At 43.3% G+C, this 22410-nt stretch overlaps 1 protein-coding gene across 3 annotated transcripts in view; it reads right to left on the bottom strand.

Moving 5' to 3' along the window:
• Positions 1-560: 560 nt before the first annotated feature.
• The window catches only part of AGAP2 (ArfGAP with GTPase domain, ankyrin repeat and PH domain 2), a 472523-nt gene continuing 450673 nt past the window's right edge, over positions 561-22410 (bottom strand). For all 3 annotated transcript variants that reach the window (XM_073576781.1, XM_073576779.1, XM_073576780.1), the window contains 5 exons: positions 19591-19739; positions 15159-15249; positions 14093-14315; positions 1728-1983; positions 561-1415 (listed from right to left, as the gene is read on the bottom strand). In XM_073576781.1, coding sequence (XP_073432882.1) covers positions 1209-1415; positions 1728-1983; positions 14093-14315; positions 15159-15249; positions 19591-19739 — 926 coding nt within the window. In that variant the 3' untranslated portion in view covers positions 561-1208. The remainder of the gene's footprint in view (positions 1416-1727; positions 1984-14092; positions 14316-15158; positions 15250-19590; positions 19740-22410) is intronic.

Raw genomic sequence — 22410 nt, 5'->3', positions numbered from 1 at the left:
GAGTGGAGATGGTGAAAGGTGAGAGGAGTGTGTGTGTTGAGGGTTAACATGGCAAGAGGTGTGATGCTATCGCATCCTCCCAATGCGATAGCATCGGGCCATAATCTAGTTATTAATATGCAATGTATCAATCATCATAAGGTCTAGTGCACAAAGTCATACTATGCAAATTGCCTCTTCAAAAAGAAAGAGGACTTGAACTCTATAGCGCCACCTGTTGGAAGCAGCGATCCTACAAGTCACAATCGACCCTTTAACGAGTCTTGCAATATGACTTAGGATTAAAAGTCATATTAGTGATTTATGCTATAGACGTCTGTAATATGGAGGCAGTAGCCTGCTATGGGCCTCTACTGTGCCCAGTGAAGCAGCTGGTGGTGTAACGGGTGCAGAAGTAGCAGTCATGTGCAAGCCCTAGCACTAGAAATGGCACATGGAAGGTGGCGAGCCATATGTACTTTAGCCCAAGAGCTTCAACTTATAATTCTTACTTTACTTGTGTAAAAATCCAATTTTATTACTCTAAAATTACAATAGAGTGAAAAAAAATTGTAGCAAGATTGATCACAATACATATTTATTTAGACCATATTAACAAAGCAAGCTCTACTCTACATCGTATACCCATAGGGAAAGGTGGTCTTCAGCTATGACATCACAATATTGTCTATAGACAGCGTAATATTGCATTTTATTCTGTTTCTTCTATAAAAGTGCAAACCTTTAGGAGATAAAGAATTGACATGAATGTCCCTGGCTGGCCACATCTAGTCATACATTCTCTAAGATAGCAGTAACCTACAATGTATAAAAAGCCCACCTTGGCCACTGAATCTGGTGGTTACATGGGTGAATTTCACATACTGTATGTTTAGATAGAATTGCCTGGTGTAAACGTTGAAGGATGGGGATTGTTCAGTTTTACTGTTCTTTCAGTAATGAAAGAATTAAGGCATTAAATACTACTATGCTGGATCACAGCAACAAGGGGAAGTCAGCTGAAAACATTACAATGGGCAAATATCATGGAGATGGCTGGCATTAATCAAAATCTTTCAAAATATACATACACTATCAGTATATACAATGGACTTTTGCTTTTTTTTGTATGACAAATTACACATTAGCACGGAAGAGCAACCAGACAAACTTCCACTGGCCACAGTCATTGATCCAAAGCCAGCCTCCAATGATATGGCTGACTAGGACTATACAAGAGCAGTCCGGGAATCAGTTCTTATAATGCTGGAACAACTGCTTTTTCTCCTCAGGATAGGGGTGCTCATAGAACTTGAGGGCTCATTGGGACATCCATGTTGAAGGAGGATATCCACACACTCTTGACTTCCAGCTCTTCTAGCACTGAAGAGGGCAGTATGACCATGAATGTCCTTGGCCTTCACATCAACACCATACTGTTGAGAATAAGATTGGGCAAGTCAGCGTAAACTTTATTTGGCTAATTCATATGTGTACTTAGAAAACACAGTACATTAAAACAGTGTTTCGCAAACTCCAGTCCTCACAACCACCCAACAGATAATGTTTTCAGGATCTCCTCATTATTGCACTGCTGATGGAAACTGTGACAATTCCTGACACCTTGATGATAATTCAATCACCTTTGCAATACTTAGGAAATCCTGAAAACATGACTTGTTCGTGGCCGTGAGGACTGGAGGTTGAGAAACATTGCATTAAAGGATCACCGTAACATAATTCCTCACCCAGACAAGCAGTTGTGTGATGACCACATGGGGTAGCTCGCAGGCCAGATGAAGGGCAGTCCGCCTTTCTCGGTCTCCTGTGGCACTGTTGATCTGTTCCTTGTTGCTATGGGCGAGGAGGAGTAAGACACTGGAAAGGTTTTTGTCTTGAACTGCTTTGCACAGCTGCTTTACCAATGAGATGCCTGGGCTTTTTAATGGAGCCAAAAACAACCGCTGCTCATACTTTGCTCTTATCCATGACTCTCTCTCCTCCCTGAAACAAATTAGAATTAATCCAAGTTAAAGAAAATCAAATAAATAAACATTTTTTAAAGGGAATCTGTTAGGCTAGTTTCACATTAGCGTTTACGGCCGCAACGTCGGGCTGCACACAGCCGCCACTAAGCCCCGCCCCCTGCCGGTAGCTCCGCCTACGGACGCATGACGCTGCATGCGTCCTGCGTCCCCTATTTTTAGCACTGGGGATGCAGGCCGTGCGCAGTATGCGTTTGGCGGCGCATGCGTCCTTTTGACACTGCGCCGACCAGCACCAAACGCAACAGGTTGCAATTTGGTGTGCTCGGCGCAGCGTCAAAAGGACGCATGCGCCACCAAATGCATACTGCGCACGGCCTGTGTCCCCAGTGCTAAAGATAGGGGACGCAGGACGCATGCAGCCTCATGCATCCATAGGCGGAGCTACCGGCGGAGGCGCGGCAGGGGCGGGGCTTAGCAGCGGCCGTGCGCAGCCCGGTGCTGCGGCCGTAAACGCTAATGTGAAACTAGCCTTAGAAGGTTTTTGCTATGCTGAGAGCAGCATTATGTAGGGTTAGAAACCCTGCTTCCAGTGATGCCACTTATTGGGCTGCTTGTTGCAATTTCAATTTTGCCAGTGTTTTTTCAGCTGGAGATTATCACTCGAGGGCTAGTTGTTATGTGCCATGTAGTCATCCTGCTTTGTATAACTACACCCCCACCACTGATTGGCAGCTTTCTGACAATGTACAGTGTACACAGAAAGCAGCCAATGAGTGGTATGGGCTGAGTTATACAGAGCCAAGCATTCAGAGAAGACATGGAGAGATATGGGGCCAGGATGGGAGAACACATGGGGCAGGATGAAGGAACATGGGGCCAGGAAGGGAGAACATATGGGGGTAAGATGGAGACATATGGGGCCAGGATGGGAAAGCACATAAGGCAGGATGAAGACACATGGGGCGAGGAATGAGACACATGGGGCCAGGATGGAGGATTTTAATACAGGAAGGGGCCAGGATGTGGAACATTATTACTGTAGGGGCTAATTAAGGGATATTATTACTGCTTTGATGTATTTAATTTTTGAAGATACTGTTTTCAGTGGTGGGGTCCTGTTACTGTGCAGGGAGGCACTCTGTCACTTTTCTCATTCAGCTAGAAGTAAAATTTGGGAATGTGCTCTGGAAGCAGTGCTCTAGATAACTATGTGTTATATTCTGCAAAGACGAGTCCTGGCTGGAAGAAGTGATGACAGTGTAATGGTCAATGTGACTGGATACACCGCCTCCAGTAGGGCGAATTTAAATAATAAGACGTGCAGCCGGATACACTGCCTCCAGCAGGCGAATTTCAGAAATACACATGAAACTGGACACACCGCCTCCAGCAGGGCGAATTTAAATAATAAGGGGAAACACCAGGGAAACAATTACAATGGTGGGCCCTGCGATAGGGAACGGGGACGTGGAGACCTTCTGCACTCCCCTGAGTTAGTGTCTACACTCCTAACGATCCCTAGGCAGGTTCCACACCAGGCGCCGATCAGGATACCTTTAAACCCTAGCTCGCCCTGCACCTACCCCTTTCTAGTGAAATGGCTGGGGCAGAGACTAATCCCACCACTGCACTGAAACACACATAAAGGAAAGGCATAAACAAGGAAACACCACTTAGCTTAGCTCTGTTGCTCTTTCTCCCAACAAGAGTCCACCACCAGAATGCAGCTTTCCTCCTGAGTAGCTGCCACCAAGCTCTGTCAGAGCTACAAGCAAATCCCCTCTGACTCCTTCCACACCAGGACTCTGACTGTGCTGCAAGGAACTCTCTCTAGCTCTTTTCTCCACCAAGGATGGTTGGAAATGAACACTATCACCAACACCACTGAGAGCACATGACACACCTTTATAGTTAAGCCAGAGGAGTCACACCTGTTAGTGATTCCCATGTAATAACGCTAACCACCACCGGGGGCAAACTAGAACAAAAGACACCACTGTGTAATAATCCTAATGGCCGCCGGGGGCAAAACCAAACTTAAGCACACAGCTTAAGGAAAAAAAAAGGTTACATGTGCTTTTAACTGTCATCATCCAACCTGGATCATGACAGACAGTCTGTGCTAGATGAAGAAGAAAAGCGATAGTGAATATCTTCAACTAGATACTATACACTGTATTCTATGTACATAGCTCCTGTATATAATGGTACTGTTGATCCCTGTATTACCTGTATACTCACACTATATACAGAGCTCCTGTGTATACAGTAACTGTTAAGTCACTGTATTACCTGTACAATTACATTATACACTATATACTATGTACAGAGCTAGTGTGTATAATGGCACTTATGGTAATATTAGTATTGTGTTTTTTATTGATCAGTATTGCTGTATTCGGTCACTGTGAGATGGTAATATGTGGTCTGGTCATGGTTTGGAGGTATTTGTTGCTTGTATGTGGTATTATTCGATCACTATGTGGTGGTAATATGTGGTCTGACCATGGTGTGATGGGGTATGTGTTGTGAATTCGTTTTCTGGCCTACCTCTGGTTACTACTGAAGGTAGTGGAGCTGGTCAAATTGACAGAGGGATTGTGAGTTCTCTTTCTGAGCTCCCTCTGGTGGTTACTGGAGGTAATGGAGCTGATCTGATTAACAGAGGCTTGCCACCTGATAATGAGGACCACAATTAGAGATCTGGGGTTTCAGACTGGGATTTAAGACAGCCGACTCCCTCTATCCCTGCTGGTGATTTTCTTCTTGCCTCCTGAGGTTTTATTTTCCAGCTCAGTCCCTGCATGGTCAGCTAAGTGTTCATTTGCGATTAACTTTACATTTGATCTGGTTTTGTCTATTTCAGTTTTGTGTGGGTCAGCCAGCTCCGGCTGGGGCTGTGCTGAATCACCATCCATATGTTACTGCTTGTGCCAGTTTGTTTTTGTCCCTTATTAGATTGACCTCTTTTTGCTCTGCTTTCAGAATATAGTGCTGATATAGTGGGCGAAGTTCAGTATTTTTTGCATCAGACATGTTGGACCTTTTTGCAGGGTTTTTTGCATGATTGACAGACAGTGTCTTTCCTTTCCTGTCCTGTCTAGTCAGTGTGGGCCCCATCGTTTGCTCAGTCTATTTTCCTACCTGCGTTTGTGTTTTCATCTTGTCTCACCGACAATATATGTTTGGGGGCTATCTATTCCTTTGGAGTCTGCTCTGGGGCAGTTTAGATTTCCCCTTTCTTGCTTTAGGCTTAGCTAGCTCTCCAGCTGTGCCGAGGCGTCTAGGATCATCGTAGGCACGCTCCACAGCTACTGCTAGTTGTGTGGATAGGATCAGGGGTCTGCAATCCGCTTAGTTACCAACCTCTCTGGTTTTCTGTGGCTTAGCTTGGGCTTGCTCTCCTCCTCGGTGACCCAGTCATAACAGGTATGTATTTCTTGTATGTGGTATTATTGGTCATTTTAAAAAATGCATGTGACACATTCCCTTAAGGAAAAATGAAAAAAAATATACCAAAAAAGAATTTTTGGATATTTTAAGAAATTTTAAAAGGTTATTTTAGAATTTTGGATAACTAGAGGAGGAAGACCTGTGAAGACTCATACTTCAAGGTTAGGCAGATTTTAAGGGACTCAGAAAGAGAATCCAATGGCTAGATATCTATAAGGACAAAAATGTCCAGGAAGGATGGGGAAGATGTATATCTTTGTACCATGTTAGCCATTAGATAGAAAAATATTCAGAATTGAGAGTCCTCAGATTTTGTATTAGTCAATGCCTGATGAAGAGACCTGAGAAGTCTCAAAAGCTTGCAATTTGTTACCATCTTTTCAGTTAGCCATTAAAAGGTGTCAACCACTGAGGACTCTCAATTCTGAATATTTTTCAAGAGGGATGGGAAATTTTGAAAAATGAGATACTTAAAGCACAATTGTTAACAGTTCCAAAAAGAGGGAAGAATAGGAAGCATTTAAGGATACCAGGATGGGTGAACAAAGAACTTAAACACATGCTAAAAAGGAAGAAATACTGTAAATGTTCACCACATGGAAAGAGGGAGGCATATCTAAAGAAGATTATAATGTAGTCTGCAGAACCTGCAGGGGACGCATCAGATTAGTAAAGCTGACAATGAATTAAGGCTTGCAAGAGACGTCAAAAGCAATAAGAAAGGATTTTGGGGATATGTCAAAAGTAAAAGAAAAGTCAAAGATGCTATAGGATTTTTGAAAGATGAAAATGATAAAATGGTAAGACAGGATGTTGAGAAGGTCGAACTTTTAAATTCCTATTTTGCATCTGTTTTCTCTCAGAAAGGAAATGTAACATCAATTAATCTTCAATGTCTTATTAAAGGAATAGAAGAATTCACGCTATCAATAAACAGAAGGATAGTGAGGGATTACTTAGCTAACACAAATGAATTCAAGTCTCCAGGTCCAGGTGAATTACACCTCAGAGTACTGAAGGAGATAGCAGAAGACATTTTTGAACCACTCTCCATATCCTTTGAAAATTCTTGGCGATCAGGAGAAGTCCCAGATAACTGGCCGAGTGATCGGACCCAAAGAGTGGTCATAAATGGCTGCACATCCAGTTGGAAGAATGTCTCAAGTGGGGTACCACAGGGCTCTGTTCTGGGCCCTGTTTTGTTCAAATCTTTATCAATAATTTAGATGAAGGAATTGAATCATAGAATCGTAGAGTTGGAAGGGACCTCCCAGGCCATCTGGTCCAACCCCCTGCTCAAAGCAGGATTCGCTAAATCAGCCCACACAATTGTCTGTCCAGCCTCTGTTTGAAGACTTCTATTGAAGGAGAACTCACCACCTCTCATGGCAACCTGTTCCACTCATTGATCACTCTAGCTATCAAAAAGTTTTTTCTAATATCTAATCTGTGTCTCCTCCCATTCAGTTTCATCCCATTGCTTCTAGTCTTTCCTTGTGTAAATGAGAATAAAGATGATCCTTCTACAATGTGACAGCCCTTGAGATATTTGTAGACAGCTATTAAGTCTCCTCTCAGTCTTCTCTTTTGCAAGCTAAACATTCCCAAATCCTGCAACCTTTCCACATAAGACAGGGTTTGCAGACCGGTCACCATTCTGGTCGCTCTTTTCTGAACTTGCTCCAGATTGTTGATGTCTTTTTTAAAATGTGGTGCCCAAAACTGGACACAGTATTCCAAATGAGGTCTGACCAAAGAGGATCAATGAGTGGAACAGACTGCCACGAGAGGTGGTAATTTCTCCTTCAATGGAAGTCTTCGGAGGTTGGACAGACATTTGTCTGGGATAATTTGGTGAATCCTGCTTTGAGCAGGGTGTTGGAACAGATGACCCAGGAGGTCCCTTCCAACTCTACCATTCTATGATTCTATTCTATGATCCTATTAGGTTAGAGTAGATTACAGCCAGGCTAAATGAGTCTACGTTGTCATGTGGCAGGCTTAAAAAAGTATTTTGGCCAAAACAAAAGCTGATGGCTATGCATGTGATATGGTGTTTGATGGGAACTGTTAATGTGTAATTGGTGAGGATGTGGTGCATAAGTGGAGTTTTTCTAAGAGTGAGCGATGAGACTGTGGAAGGTTTGAGGGGTGGAGATGGAACTGGAGTGGAGCCTGGGCAGAATCTCAAGGGGGGCCCAAAAATGTTGTCAGTATGGGGTCCTGAAATTCCTGGTGGTGGTCCTGGGCATGATTAGAGGATTTGAAGAGGACAAGTCTGGTGGAAGAGATGCCTTACTGGACTAGTGGTGCCTTATATGCATAAAATATAAATATCTTATAAAAATATGCATACAGTATCTTATCGAGAGAAAGGGATTGTGATGACCACTGCTATAGTAGTAGTTTGGAATTGTTAGAAGACCTATCAGGTTCCCTTTAAGTGTTACAGATTTAGAGGGTCAAAAACATGCTTGCTTCTGCAGCAATGTCAAGGCTTCATTACTGTGTCATAAGATACAACTGCATATAGAATACAAGTTACAGAATACATGGAGAGGAATATTTTTTTCATTCACATTCCAGCTGTTGTTGAGAGTCCTTAGGGAAGAAGACCCATAGGCAATTGCCCAATTCTCTCACCACCACAGGACCTCCTATACTGGTTTTTAATGTGGAAGTAAAGCAGAATTTAGTGAGTGCTTAGGCTAGTTTCACACTAGCTTTTATTCGACGCAGCGCACTAAGCCCCGCCCCCTGCCGGCTCCCTGCCCGCCCCATCCGGTCATCGCCACCTACTATCGCACATGGACGCTTGCGATCTGCGCACCCTATCTTTAGCATAGGTTGCGCAGATCGTGCGCTGGCCGTGCGCTAGTAGGATTTTGGCGTGCGCTCACCAGAGCACTCAGCTGGATCACTCCTTTTTTATTATTATATTTATTATATTGATTTGTGTGATTCCATGAATTACTTTGTACTATTTATTTTATCGGTACGTGTAATTTATGGGAGTCATTTATTTAATAGTCTTAGCAAACAAAAACATGTCTAAAGTTGGTTTTGCCTTCAAATGTTTGATTTGTCTTCTTTTTTGATGGACTATTTGGAGGTTTGGTATGTACCTGGGGGGCCTGCACCCGAATCTTTTTTCCATTTTGTGCTGTTTTTCAATTATTTTCTATATATACGGTGTATGTATATATATATATATATATATATATATATATATACACGAGGGGCGCCTGAAAACTTCGAGGCCCACCCATGAAATCTTTTTTGCATGGTCTTGTTTTGCAATGCAATATGTTATTTAGTTAGTTGAATGGTCTCATGAGCAATCTGGATTTATTTTGATTTTTTTTGTTTCCGTTACAGCATTTTAAAGTTGGGTCCCAAGACTGAAATATGGAAATGGAGAAGTTTGCAAAGTTCACACATCGGCTGCTGCAATTCACTCCTGTGGTTTCCAACTGCTTCAGCACGCACCCTATTCCCCTGATTTGGCTCTCTCGGACTATCACCTATTCCCACAGATGAAAAAGCACCTTGGTGGAAGGTGGAATTGCAGCCATTGCAACAGCCGATGTGTGAACTTTGCCAACTTCTCCATTTCCATATTTCAGCCTTGCGACCCAACTTTAAAATGCTGTAACGGAAGCAAAAAAAATCAAAATAAATCCAGATTGCTCATGAGACCATTCAACTAACTAAATAACATATTGCATATGTGGCGCCCCTGAGGGTTCAGTCGCCACAGAGGTACTGCACCTCGTCCTGAGGTGTGGTACCCCACTATCCAGGTAAGGTGGGGACACCTGACCACACTCCAACACCTGCACCCCACACCACAAAGTAGTATAGCAAAACACCTTCGGCGGCTCCCTGCTTGGAGTGTAGCATAGCACCCCTTGGTGGCTCTCTGCTTGGAACACGAAACGTGCTGAGAGGTGGGTGGAGTTTAGTTCACATAAAAGAGCGGGAAGAGGATAGGAGTTAGACAGTCAGTCACAGGAGTCTGACAAGGTCGGACCTGTGTAAGAAGATCCCCTGAGAGGGATAGATGAAGGAAGTGCTGCAGCCGACCTCAGTGACCTGGGTCCACTGGCACAGGAAAGAGACATTGAAGGAAAGCCTGACTCTCTCCATAAGAAAGAAGGATAGTACGGAACGTAAGGAGAATGGGAGGACTAAGGATCAGGGTTGGAAGAGAGAACCCTTCCCAAATTCTAAGCGCAAGGCCGGGGTCCGGTCCCCGAGGTTGTTTGGATACTAATGGTCCCTCAACAGACACCGGAGGAATAGAAGTTGTCACCACTTTATTCCCACACAAGACTTGGGGGCACAACAGCAACGAGATAGTGAGCCGGGACTTAGTAGCAAGGAGTCCCCGAAGCAGGCTACAGCTGTCTGCCGTACAAGCAAAGTTCATAGAAACATCTGACAGGAGGAACTCCAGTGTAGCTCAGTACTGTGAGTACTTCACTCAAAGGCGCTATAAGAGGAGACGTTCAGAAAAGGCACATATGTTGGCGGAGTGTTGGAAGGGAGTACTTCATCTTGCCTGGAAGTTGGCTGAGCTCCTGACCCAGAGGACACGGCACGGATACGGGCTCTTGTGCCACAACAGACTGTGAGTAAAGCTTTGGAACTACATGCCCTGGTGTCCTCCACTTATCCCTGCATCAACCTGCCCGGAACTGCTACATTCCCTGCGCCTGACACTACACCATCTAAGTGTCACTTCACCTACTCTGCTCTGGGACTACAGCCCTGCCTGTGGAGGGCTATACCATCACTGCTGCACCACACCATCGGTCCCAGAGGATCTGTCTGCAGCGTCGGCTTAACATCTTCATTGCCGAACACCACAGGTGGCGTCACGACTTACACATTCACACTGAACATTTACAATGGGCGCCCAGGGCCACGGGCCGGGTCCCAGCTACCGTGACATCTCCCATTGAGGACCATCGGGCCCAGTACCGAGTACCCCGCAGCCCTAGGTGTGAGGGCGTCCCACATTGCAAAACAAGACCATGGAAAAAAGATTTCATGGGTGGGCCTCGAAGTTTTCAGGCGCCCCTCGTAAATATATATATATATATATATATATATATATAGAGAGAGAGAGAGAGAGAGAGAAAAAAAAAACGACCAGCACCTCCTGGGGTGAACACGTGCAAGCTGCAAAAACTGCACTATATAGAGAAAAAGAATACAGCAGCACATGTGCATGAATCTAGGCCATGTGAAAACACAGAAAAACATTAAAACCATTAAATTTAGATAATAATCCTCAAAAATATTTTTTCAAAAAAATTTTTTTTTACTTACAGTAAGATGAAAAATGAAGGTTCTTAGTGCACAAATTGTCCAATTCATGTATGCCCATCAACCATGGCAAGGTGACCTCCCCTGATGGGTTCCTCCTCTACCGTACATAAGCCACTTCTGGGCCACAGGCCTACAATTTTGGACAAACATGTCACTACTGGATGCTAGCAGCCTCCAGTCTGATCTTGCACCCCCCTCCCATTGGCCTTGCAGGTGGCCGCAATCAGCTCTACCTGACCATAAATTGTAGGCTAAGCCCGGTAGTGACATGTTTGTCCAAAATTGTAGGCTGGTGGCCCAGAAGTGGCTTATGTACGGTAGAGCAGGGACCCATCAGGGGAGGTCACCTTGCCATGGTTGATGGGCTTACATGAATTGGCCAACTTGTGCACTAAGAACCTTCATTTTTCATCTTACTGTAAGTAAAAAAATAATTTTTGAAAAAAATATTTTTGAGGATTATTATCTAAATTGAATGGTTTTAATGTTTTTCTGTGTTTTCACATGGCCTAGATTCATGTACATGTGCTGCTGTATTCTTTTTCTCTCTCCCTCTATATATATATATATGTAATATACAGTATATTGTAATGCAGCGGCTTTCATGACATGACAGTGAGGTAAAGAATCTTCGACCCAGGTTAGTCAAACTTAAATGTCTTTATTTTGGCAACTTACAAAAATAACTCAAACTTTATCCTCCGGTTCGCAGCCAGATTGTCCATAAAAGTCCTTATAAAATCTGTTGCTGTGGGCAACTGCATCGCCATATCACTCATGGGTGCATCAGTGGCTTTGCTTTCTCTGGCTCTGGCCTGTGCTTAGTGTCACACAGACCTTACAAACACAGAGCCTCCTGCTCTGATGCTTGCAAACCCAAACTAACCAACCAAAACCTTTACTAAAAGTTTAAATGGGAATCATGGTCATGGGCCACTCCCAAGACCAGGAGTGTAGGGAGAGATCCGCCCCACTACCATCTTGCAGAACTTTTCAAAAATAAAAGCCCATGTCAGGTTCTCCACCATCTGTCTTGGTCAAATAGCATTAACCAAGACCACATTCTCTTTTATTTTGCATTGTATCCACAGCTGTGGCTATAATTACAATGCACTCCAGCGGGTTTAGTATACTACTATGCACATCCTGGTGGACATATCATGACCCTCATATATAATTCCTCTCACTGCCTCACAATAGTATATATATATATATATATATATATATACACATACATACACACACATACATACATACATACATATATACACACACACACACAGTCGTGGCCGAAAGTGTTTTCACCCTTGAAAGTGTTCCAGAAAATGAAGTATTTCTCATAGAAAATTATTGCAATTACACATGTTTTGTTATACACATGTTTATTTCCTTTATGTGTATTAGAACAACAAAAACAGATAAAAAGGGCAAATTTGACATAATTTCACACAAAATCCCTAAAATGGACTGGACAAAATTGTGGGCACCTTCAACTTAATATTTGGTTGCACATCCTTTGGAATAAATAACTGTAATCAATCGCTTCCTATAACCATCAACAAGCTTCTTACACCTCTAAACTGGAATTTTGGACCACTCTTCTTTTGCAAACTACTCTAGCTCTTTCATATTTGAAGGGTACCTTCTCCCAACAGCAATTTTAAGATCTCTCCACAGGTGTTCCACAAGTGACTCGTTGGCCACTACAGACCTCTCCAGCAATTTGTTTCCATCAATTTCTGGGTGCTTCTTGAAGTATGATTGAGGTCATTATGCTGCTGGAAGAACCATGACGTAAGACACAAACCCAGCTTTCTTACACTGGGCACTACATTGTGACCCAAAATCCTTTGGTAAACTTCAGATTTCATGATGTCTAGCACTCAGTCAAGGCACCCAGTGCCAGAAACAGCAAAACAACCCCAAAACATCTTTGAAACTCTACCATATTTGACCGTTGGTACTGTTCTTTTCCTTGTAGCTCTCATTCCATTTTTGATAAACAGTAAAATGATGTGCTTTACCAAAGAGCTCTATCTAGGTTTCACCTATCCACACTACATTTTCCCAAAAGGGTTTTGGCCTACTGACATACATTTTTTGCAAATTGCAGCATAGCTTTTTATGTCTCTGTGTCAGCAGTGGGGTCCTCCTGGGTCTCCTGCAGTAGCGTTTCATTTCATTAAAATGTTGATGGATAGTTCACAATGACAATGATGCACTCTGTGCCTGCAGGATTTAATTTCTTTGGAACTAGATTGGGGCTGCTTATTCACCATCAGGACTATCCTGCATTGCAACCTTTCATCAGTTTTTCTCTGCCGTCCACATCCAGGGTGAATATCTACAGTGTCATAGGTTGTAAACTTCTTGGTTATGTTTCACACCGTAGACAAAGGTACATAAAGATTTCTGGAGATAGAGTTGTAAACATGAGATTGTTGATATTTTTCAACAATCTTGGTTCTCAAGTCCTCAGACAGTTCTGTTCTCCTCTCTCTGTTCTTCATGCTTAGTGTGGCACACACAGACACACAAATGCAAAGATTGAGTTAACTTCTCCATTCTTATCTGGTTTCAGTTGTGATTTTCATGTTGCCCACACCTGTTACTTGCCACATGTGAGTTTGAATAAGCATCACATGCTTGAAATAAAGTTTTTTACCCACAATTTTGGAAAGGTTCCAACAATTTTGTCCAGCCCGTTTTTGGGGTTTTGTGCAAAATGATGTCCTATTTGCCTTTTTTCTGTTTTTGTTCGTGTGGTTCCAATACACTCAAAGGAAATAGACATGTGTATAGCAAGAAAGATGTGTAATTGCAATACTTTTATGAGATAAATATTTCAATTTTCGGGACGATTTCAAGGTTGCCAATGCTTTTGGCCATGACACACATATATATATATATATATATATATATATATACATACACATACATATATATATACAGTATATAGCCACATCTCAGGAATGTAGAGGTGCAGGAGCAAAATTAATGTGTCAGATTCAGGAGAATAGAGGCATTTACACCAGGCATCCAAATTATATATTTATGGCGTGTGGCAGGTCCTCTTAAACCTTTATGTCTTCTCCCTGTTTGACTTTATGTGTACTAGCTAATCTGACTCAATTTTCAATGGATTGCCACTCTGAGCCTGGCATAGACTTAGCTATGTGGGTTATGGTAGTAAACAATTTTTTTTCCAGACTCTCAGATGTGATTATCAAGTATAAGACTCCTCTCAAAAAAATCTAGAATGAGCACCTTAATGTGATTTACTTGCCTAATATTACACCATTAATAAGAAGACTTATTAGTAAGAAATATTGTACCTTGAGGAGTCAGGGTTTGGCTTAGTCCGACCTTGAGTTGTCATCTCCCAGATGCTGTTGGCCATTTCATTGCCAATAGAAGTTAAGACAAGTGTCAGCTCAAAAGGCCAGTCATCAAGATCCAGGGAGCGCACACGGGACAGATGTGTACCAAGGTTTCGATGAATTCCTGAGCATTCAATGCAGATCAAGGCTCCAAGGTTTAAGCTCGCCCAGGTGGGATCTAGTGATAAAAGATTAGTCATAGTGTTTTATATTGCAGTAATTACTAATATCCAGCTTTGACCATATCTATGAATGGTATTTTTTAACTCAATATTTAGCAAACTAAAAAAAAGGTAATTTTTTCTGTTTTCATGTAAAGTTTATGGTGAACAACAACTGAAGTGCTCGGTGCTAAGGATCTATGGTTTTAGTGTTAGTATATATTTCCAACAAGAAATAACTACTAATTGACAATGATTTCAAAAATTCATCAGGCCCAGGAGCAGGACGTGTTCTTTTGGTTCCCAAAACAGAAATTTTAGAATGTCAGGAAAAAATAACTTTGAAAGGTCTGCACATCTTGTCATGTTGGGCAGCCTGCGCTAAGAGGACTCAAACCTATTGTTCCAAAATCTTAGATCTCACGAAAACCTTAGTTAAAGTATTATGCAAACTAGGTTGTCAGTGCAGTGTGGATTGGGCTGAATGGTGAGAGGCTCCATTCTTGGCCCCACTCCTTCTCTGATTGACAGCTCTGGCTTCACTAGGGCTAGCTTTGTCTTGACTGAGATCCTATGTGTGCATCTCCCACGTATGCACACATCGCTGCAGTATCGGTGGATGAGTAGAACAATGAGATGGTCCACACAAGGAGAAAGCGTGCTCTGTGCCTACACTGATGCTGATCTTAATTTGCATAAGAATTTAGAGAAGGGTTTCTAGAAATTACTTGGATTTTGGAACAAAAGGAATACGGTAATTCTTCTGAAGGCAAACTGTCCAAGTGTTGATGTGCTAACTTTATAATGTCATTCACTTGGGTTTTCTAAAACTGGATAAGAGTAAATAAAAATCCACATACTTGGAGAATTACAGTCTACACAGAAGTTGTTTCCTTTAGCATTCCGGATAGCTTGAATGGCTACAGCTTCGCTTTGGCTGTCCATGCGGGCCTGAAATGACACATTTATAAATAGGAGTTAGACATTTTCCATTTTCAAATTCTCACATTTTTACGCTACTCTTGTTTTCTTTACCAAGCCCTCCATTGTAGAAGGAGCAACATATATCCTACAATATAATCTATAGAAAATTAAGACATTGGCTTGTACTGTCTGGCGTTATACATACAACCCATTGATTTGAATGGTTAAGGTGCATCCTCTGGTGGCAATGTAGGAAAACTGAGGCCAGATTGCCCCACAGATTACACCTGATCTCTCGGTTTCCCACCGGAGGGGCATTTTGTTATCAGTTTATTGTTATAGGACCTTTTCAGAGACCCTCTTGCATTTGCTGAGTTAGGCTACTTTCAAACATCAGGTTTTCGGCGTCAGGCGCGATCCGGCGTCGTGCCGGAATGCCGGATCCGGCAAATGTTTTGTAAAACCTGAAGTGCCGGATCCGGTTTTCTGCCGGATCCGTCTTGTTCTTGACAGACAAAACTGGATCCGTCTCATCCGGTTCATCCGTTTTTCTATCCGTTTTTCTATCCGTTTTTCGACGGATTACGCCGGATCCGGTTTTTAAAATTGACCCTTGTGGCCTTCCGAACGGGATTGGCTACTGGAAAACTAGATATAGCATGTTCCTACAGCCCTTCTTTGACAGGTTGTAGAGAAGAAAGTGCAGGTTGGAGAGAAGAGCAAGTTACTGGCGAAGATGGATGTTGTCATTGGAAATATTACCACTAGAAGTTCTGTGACGGTTTCAGGGACAATTTTCCACTATACTTTATGTCACCTCAAGGCAGAGTACACTGGGATGACAGAGTGTGAAAGATTTGTGCCCTAAACTTGTGTACCTTCTGGACCAACAGTATATACCTTTGCCAACCAAAGTTGGCTATCTTGTCATGGTCTTACTATTTTTACCTTTAGGCCACAGGTGTGTACCTGGTTGTGTTTTATGCAAAGTATTTCACCTTTTAACAAAAGTTGTGTACATTGGTAGGAAATCACCAACAATAAACACAACTTTTTAGGTGAAATACTTTGCTTCAAACACAACCAGGAACACAACTGTGGCAAAAAGCTAAAATTTACCCACAGTTATATACCTGGTTTTGAATACCTTTTTACCTTTGAAATACCCTGTATTTAACCTTTTTTTAAAACATAGTTCGCCGCAGAAAGAAATGACAGACAACCATTGTGAAACGATAATTTAACTTTTATTTAAATTTTTTTTTTTTTTTGTAAAATGTTTTTAAAGTGCAAAAAACTTTTTTAATAAAGGTTTTAAACCCAATGGGCATTTTTATAAAAAAAAAACACATTACAAATCTGTGTACTGTGGGGTGGAAATACTGCTGGAGGGGCTGCGGGACACTTCGACACTGGGTGTGTGGAGAGAGGACTGGGATCGTGGTGGGAAAGGAACAGTTAGAGGTGAAGGTGTGGAAAAAGCTACAGAATGGGTGGACATGTGGGAGGCAGAAGAGGTGGTGGGCGGTGGAGTGGAGGGTTGGGCAGGGACTGTAGGAGCAGATGATGTTGATGGAAAGTTGTATGGGGAAGGAGTTTGGTACGGGGAAGGAGTTTGGTACGGGGCAGGTTGCTGGAAGTGGGGAGATGTCTGGTACTGGGGAGGTTGCTGGTACTGGTGAGGTTGCTGGTATGTAATAGGAGGGGGAGGATGGAAAGTGGCTGGAGGGGGTGCAGATGTAATAGGAGGGGGAGGATGGAAAGTGGCTGGAGGGGGTGCAGATGTAATAGGAGGGGGAGGATGGAAAGTGGCTGGAGGGGGTGCAGGTGGAGGAACTACAGTGGTGGGAGGTGGAGGTTGGGAGGTAACCTGCTGTAGAGCACAGTGGCACGAATGCATTACATGCATCTGCTGGGTAGGAGATAGTGTTGCCATGCGCTCCACAACAGACCTGAAAAAGGTGTGGTTTGGCGAAGATCTTGCTTCTGAATGCATGGTTTGCAGAAGTGTCTTCACCTACAGAATGCTGGAGTTGATCTGCTGAAAGCCTGCGGAGATTTGCTCTGACAAGACTTTGAGACAGTTCTGGAAAGATGCATTCAGATGCAAGAACTCTTGCGCATAACTCTTTTCCTGACCCCTCTGCCGCTGCCGCCCAGTACCCGCAGGTGTACTAGAGGTGGCAGGGGCAGAAGGGTGGGGTAAAGGGAAAGCGATCTCCTCACCAGCAGCTTCATGTAATGTAGGCGGCCACGATGCTCCTGTGCTCGTGGATGGGACAGATGGGTCGAATGTGTGGGAAGGCTGGGAAGGTGCAGATGTACCGGGGCGGTCGAAGTGTCCCTCGGTGTCGGTCTCCTCAGGGATCGCCTCAGAAGGGTCCAATCGTGCAGGCTCCCGAGTGCTGCTCACCGTGCTGTGTAATAAAGAGAAAAAAAACAATTAAAATACTGACATGGTATGGCCCTGGCTGAAAAAAAAAAGTTACATCTAACATTTTTTTCACATGTGGTGTGTAATATTTACCTTCTGGTGAGCATTGTTTCCCGGAGGAACGACAGGGCTTGTGCGTACTTGTACTTGCTCCTGCGTCCTCCAGATCCACTCGGGGCCCGCATCTCTTTATTGAACTCCTTCTTGAAACGATCCCTCACAGACCGCCACCGATTCACAATTCTGTTCCCTGAAACGAGAAAGGAGTGGTTAGTATACAACATCAGTGTTTCACAAACTCCAGTCCTCATGGTCCCCAGGGGTCATGTTTTCAGGATTTCCATAGTAAATAGAAATCCTGAACACATAATCCGTGGGGACCACGAGGACTGGAGTTCGGGAAACACTGGTTTACATCAAGCAACCGGTACTGTATATACTTACGCTCTTTAATCTGGGCCCGAGCTTCGAGGTCCTCCCAGCGGCCCACAAGGAGAGAACAGATTTCCTCCCAGAGTCGTCGGGTAACGATCAGGTCAGCGTGGCGGCGGTCAGCCATATTCCAGAGCGGCTCCCTTTCTCTGACGAGATCGATGAGGCGGTCCACATCAATCCCTCCATCCTCACCGTCAGAGTCGGGAGCACGCTGTGAAGGCTGTTAAAGAAAAAGACAAAAATAACATAATTAGCCTCCACAAAAGAAATGAAATAAAAAGTGCAAAAAAACAAAGCAAAAATATTTATACTTACACGCTGGTGACCGCCGCGTTGCTGTCGCCGACGACCCTGGGAGGCACTGCGAGGACCTCTTGGCCGAGCACCAGATTGGGAAGACTAGAGAAGAAAACAAAAAATGTTATGTCTTTGGATGTAGGCATTTGTTTGCTGTGTGTGGTCTGCAGAACATTGTTTTCTATGTGTTGTGTGTAGTGTGATGTTGTGTTTCTGCGTTTGATGCAAAAAACTTACCAATTGTGAGCCCACTCCAGGTGTCTGTCCACCCCTTCCTTCTTCTTCTGGGAGCTCCTCTTCATCTTGTGATTCCTGTTTTGAAATAAAAGTCAATGAATAGACATATATTACAGAGATGATGGATTTTGGAAATAAAAACTTACCGTCAAACGCTGACGATGCGAGGGAGGGCTCCCAGAAGAAGATGTGCTGTCCTGTTGATGGCCAGACTCCATGGCTGTGGGTATTGCTGCTGCTGTTGCTGCTGCCAGTGATGCCATTTCTGCTGCTGCTGCTGCTGCTGCATCTCTTTGGCGGCTGTTGAATAAAGAGAAACAAAGGGCCAATGAATATCTTGATATTCCATGGCCCTAGTTTGGAGGAATGGGGGATTTGATAATTACCGTCTCTCATCTGCTGCTGGACTCCCCTCCTCAGCATGTTCCATTTGCTGCTCCATTTGGGGTGGTGCTGATGGTGCTGCTGCTGCAGATGTCTGCTGCCTTCTCCTGCTCCTGGTTCTTGGCTTGGGTGGTATGTTGGGTGTGGCTGAGGGTCCCATTGTCTTGCTTTTATATATCTCCTGTGGGCAGAGCTACTGAGCATGCTCAGACCAAAAAACCGGATCCGGTGCATTGCGGCGCTCATAGGCTTTCATTGTGTGAAAAAGCCGGACGCGCCGGATCCGGCGTGTCCGGCTTTTTCGCCGGAGACAAAAAACGTTACAGTAGACGTTTTTTCCAGACGCCGGATCGCGACACATTGCCGGATCCGGCGAAAACCGGATGAAACGCATGGCCATCCGGCGCGATCCGGCGCAAATGCAAGTCAATGGGGGGGAAACCGGATCCGGCATTGCATTTCGCCGGATCCGGTTTCTGTCAAAAGCGCCGGATCGCGCCTGACGGCGAAAACCTGATGTGTGAAAGAGGCCTTAGGAGAGCTTTCACTATCAGTTGGTACAAACAGTCTTGAAGGCTTACCTTATTCTTGCTGCTTTCACAGCATTGAAGACTTGCAAGAATCTGGCTTTCTATAGCTTGGACCCAAGAGTCCCGTTCCTCAAAACTGCTGGTCTCGAAATGCCATGTTTGTCCAGTAATAGATACAATGATGAATTCAAAGTTCTCTTCTTCAGGATGAAACGGAAATAATTAGGCATTGGTCATTACACCAAATATAATAACGCTGCACCTGTTTTACTAATTGACACTTTCTTTCACATCAAACTTGTGATTTTAGCTCCATTAGAGGGTTGTATCATAAGTAAAGGGAATCTGTCAGCAGGTTTTTGTTCTTTAATCTGAGAGCAGGATGGTGCAGAGGCAGAGAGTCTGATCCCAGGGATGTGTCACTTGCTCAGTTTGCTTGCTGTAGTTTTAATACAATCAGTGTTTTATCAGCAGGAGATTATCAATGCTTCACTAGGTACCAATTCAGTGAACCATGCCACCACCACTGATTGGTAGCAAAAAATGTACAGTATACACATTAAGCTGTCAATCAGTGGTGTTGGCAGGGTAATGCAGAGGTCACAATTCATAGCACATCTCCAGCAGAGAACACAGGGCTTTTATCAAAACTGCAACAACTTGCTCAGTAAGTGACACATTGCTGGAATCAGGGTCTCTGCCCCTACATCATGCTGATCTCAATCCCATAAGAAAAAAAACTGCTGACATATTCCATTTAAGTGTTAAATCTCTGTTATATCAGGCAAAAAATAACATTTTTTTTTTTCAAATGGAATAATTTATAGAAAGGCTCTTGTGTCCAACCTGGCCTCAATATACTTGTGATGGAGCTCTCTTCTTTCAATTTGATTCCCTTTTGTCAGTAGCTCAGACTCACCTCTTGGATCTTTGCACAAATTAGCACAGTGATGCCCACTACTGTCCAGGTCCAACTGTAAAAACTGGCACACAAGTAGTGGCTTTTTCTTAGCAGTGCTGAACACATTTTTAGGGGGTGGTCTGATGGTGGGCACCATAACAAGTATGCACAGAGCAATATTCAATAGCATGTTGTTAATACTTCCGATGAAAAATGGTCTATAGTATGATGTAATAGAGCAATGTAATATTTAATTATAGGCAACCATTTAAAAACCATCAAAGGATTTTTGACGGCTCTGAAACGTACAAAATGGCTTATGTAGTCATTTCATTATTTCTTAGTTTGAACAACTATTTTACTTTATAATTGGCAGGTTCATTATATAATATTCTGATACATCATAGTCATGGATTTCCAATATAATAGGTCTCTATAGGATGCTTACTCCCTCTTGGCAAGGCTTTGTTACTGGAAATCTAACATACAGTGGGGCAAAAAAGTATTTAGTCAGTCAGCAATAGTGCAAGTTCCACCACTTAAAAAGATGAGAGGCGTCTGTAATTTACATCATAGGTAGACCTCAACTATGGGAGACAAACTGAGAAAAAAAAATCCAGAAAATCACATTGTCTGTTGTTTTTTTCATTTTATTTGCATATTATGGTGGAAAATAAGTATTTGGTCAGAAACAAGCAATCAAGATTTCTGGCTCTCACAGACCTGTAACTTCTTCTTTAAGAGTCTCCTCTTTCCTCCACTCATTACCTGTAGTAATGGCACCTGTTTAAACTTGTTATCAGTATAAAAAGACACCTGTGCACACCCTCAAACAGTCTGACTCCAAACTCCACTATGGTGAAGACCAAAGAGCTGTCAAAGGACACCAGAAACAAAATTGTAGCCCTGCACCAGGCTGGGAAGACTGAATCTGCAATAGCCAACCAGCTTGGAGTGAAGAAATCAACTGTGGGAGCAATAATTAGAAAATGGAAGACATACAAGACCACTTATAATCTCCCTCGATCTGGTGCTCCACGCAAAATCCCACCCCGTGGGGTCAGAATGATCACAAGAACGGTGAGCAAAAATCCCAGAACCACGCGGGGGGACCTAGTGAATGAACTGCAGAGAGCTGGGACCAATGTAACAAGGCCTACCATAAGTAACACACTACGCCACCATGGACTCAGATCCTGCAGTGCCAGACGTGTCCCACTGCTTAAGCCTGTACATGTCCGGGCCCGTCTGAAGTTTGCTAGAGAGCATTTGGATGATCCAGAGGAGTTTTGGGAGAATGTCCTATGGTCTGATGAAACCAAACTGGAACTGTTTGGTAGAAACACAACTTGTCGTGTTTGGAGGAAAAAGAATACTGAGTTGCATCCATCAAACACCATACCTACTGTAAAGCATGGTGGTGGAAACATCATGCTTTGGGGCTGTTTCTCTGCAAAGGGGCCAGGACGACTGATCCGGGGACATGAAAGAATGAATGGGGCCATGTATCGTGAGATTTTGAGTGCAAACCTCCTTCCATCAGCAAGGGCATTGAAGATGAAACGTGGCTGGGTCTTTCAACATGACAATGATCCAAAGCACACCGCCAGGGCAATGAAGGAGTGGCTTCGTAAGAAGCATTTCAAGGTCCTGGAGTGGCCTAGCCAGTCTCCAGATCTCAACCCTATAGAAAACCTTTGGAGGGAGTTGAAAGTCCGTGTTGCCAAGTGAAAAGCCAAAAACATCACTGCTCTAGAGGAGATCTGCATGGAGGAATGGGCCAACATACCAACAACAGTGTGTGGCAACCTTGTGAAGACTTACAGAAAACGTTTGACCTCTGTCATTGCCAACAAAGGATATATCACAAAGTATTGAGATGAAATTTTGTTTCTGACCAAATACTTATTTTCCACCATAATATGCAAATAAAATGAAAAAAAACAGACAATGTGATTTTCTGGATTTTT

The sequence above is a fragment of the Dendrobates tinctorius genome, unplaced genomic scaffold, assembly GCF_039654945.1.
Source record: "Dendrobates tinctorius isolate UK_male_01 unplaced genomic scaffold, ASM3965494v1 ptg000051l, whole genome shotgun sequence".
Classification (NCBI taxonomy): Eukaryota; Metazoa; Chordata; class Amphibia; order Anura; family Dendrobatidae; genus Dendrobates; species Dendrobates tinctorius.
Note: the sequence above shows the minus strand (reverse complement) of the source record. Positions and strands in the feature narration are given on the sequence as shown.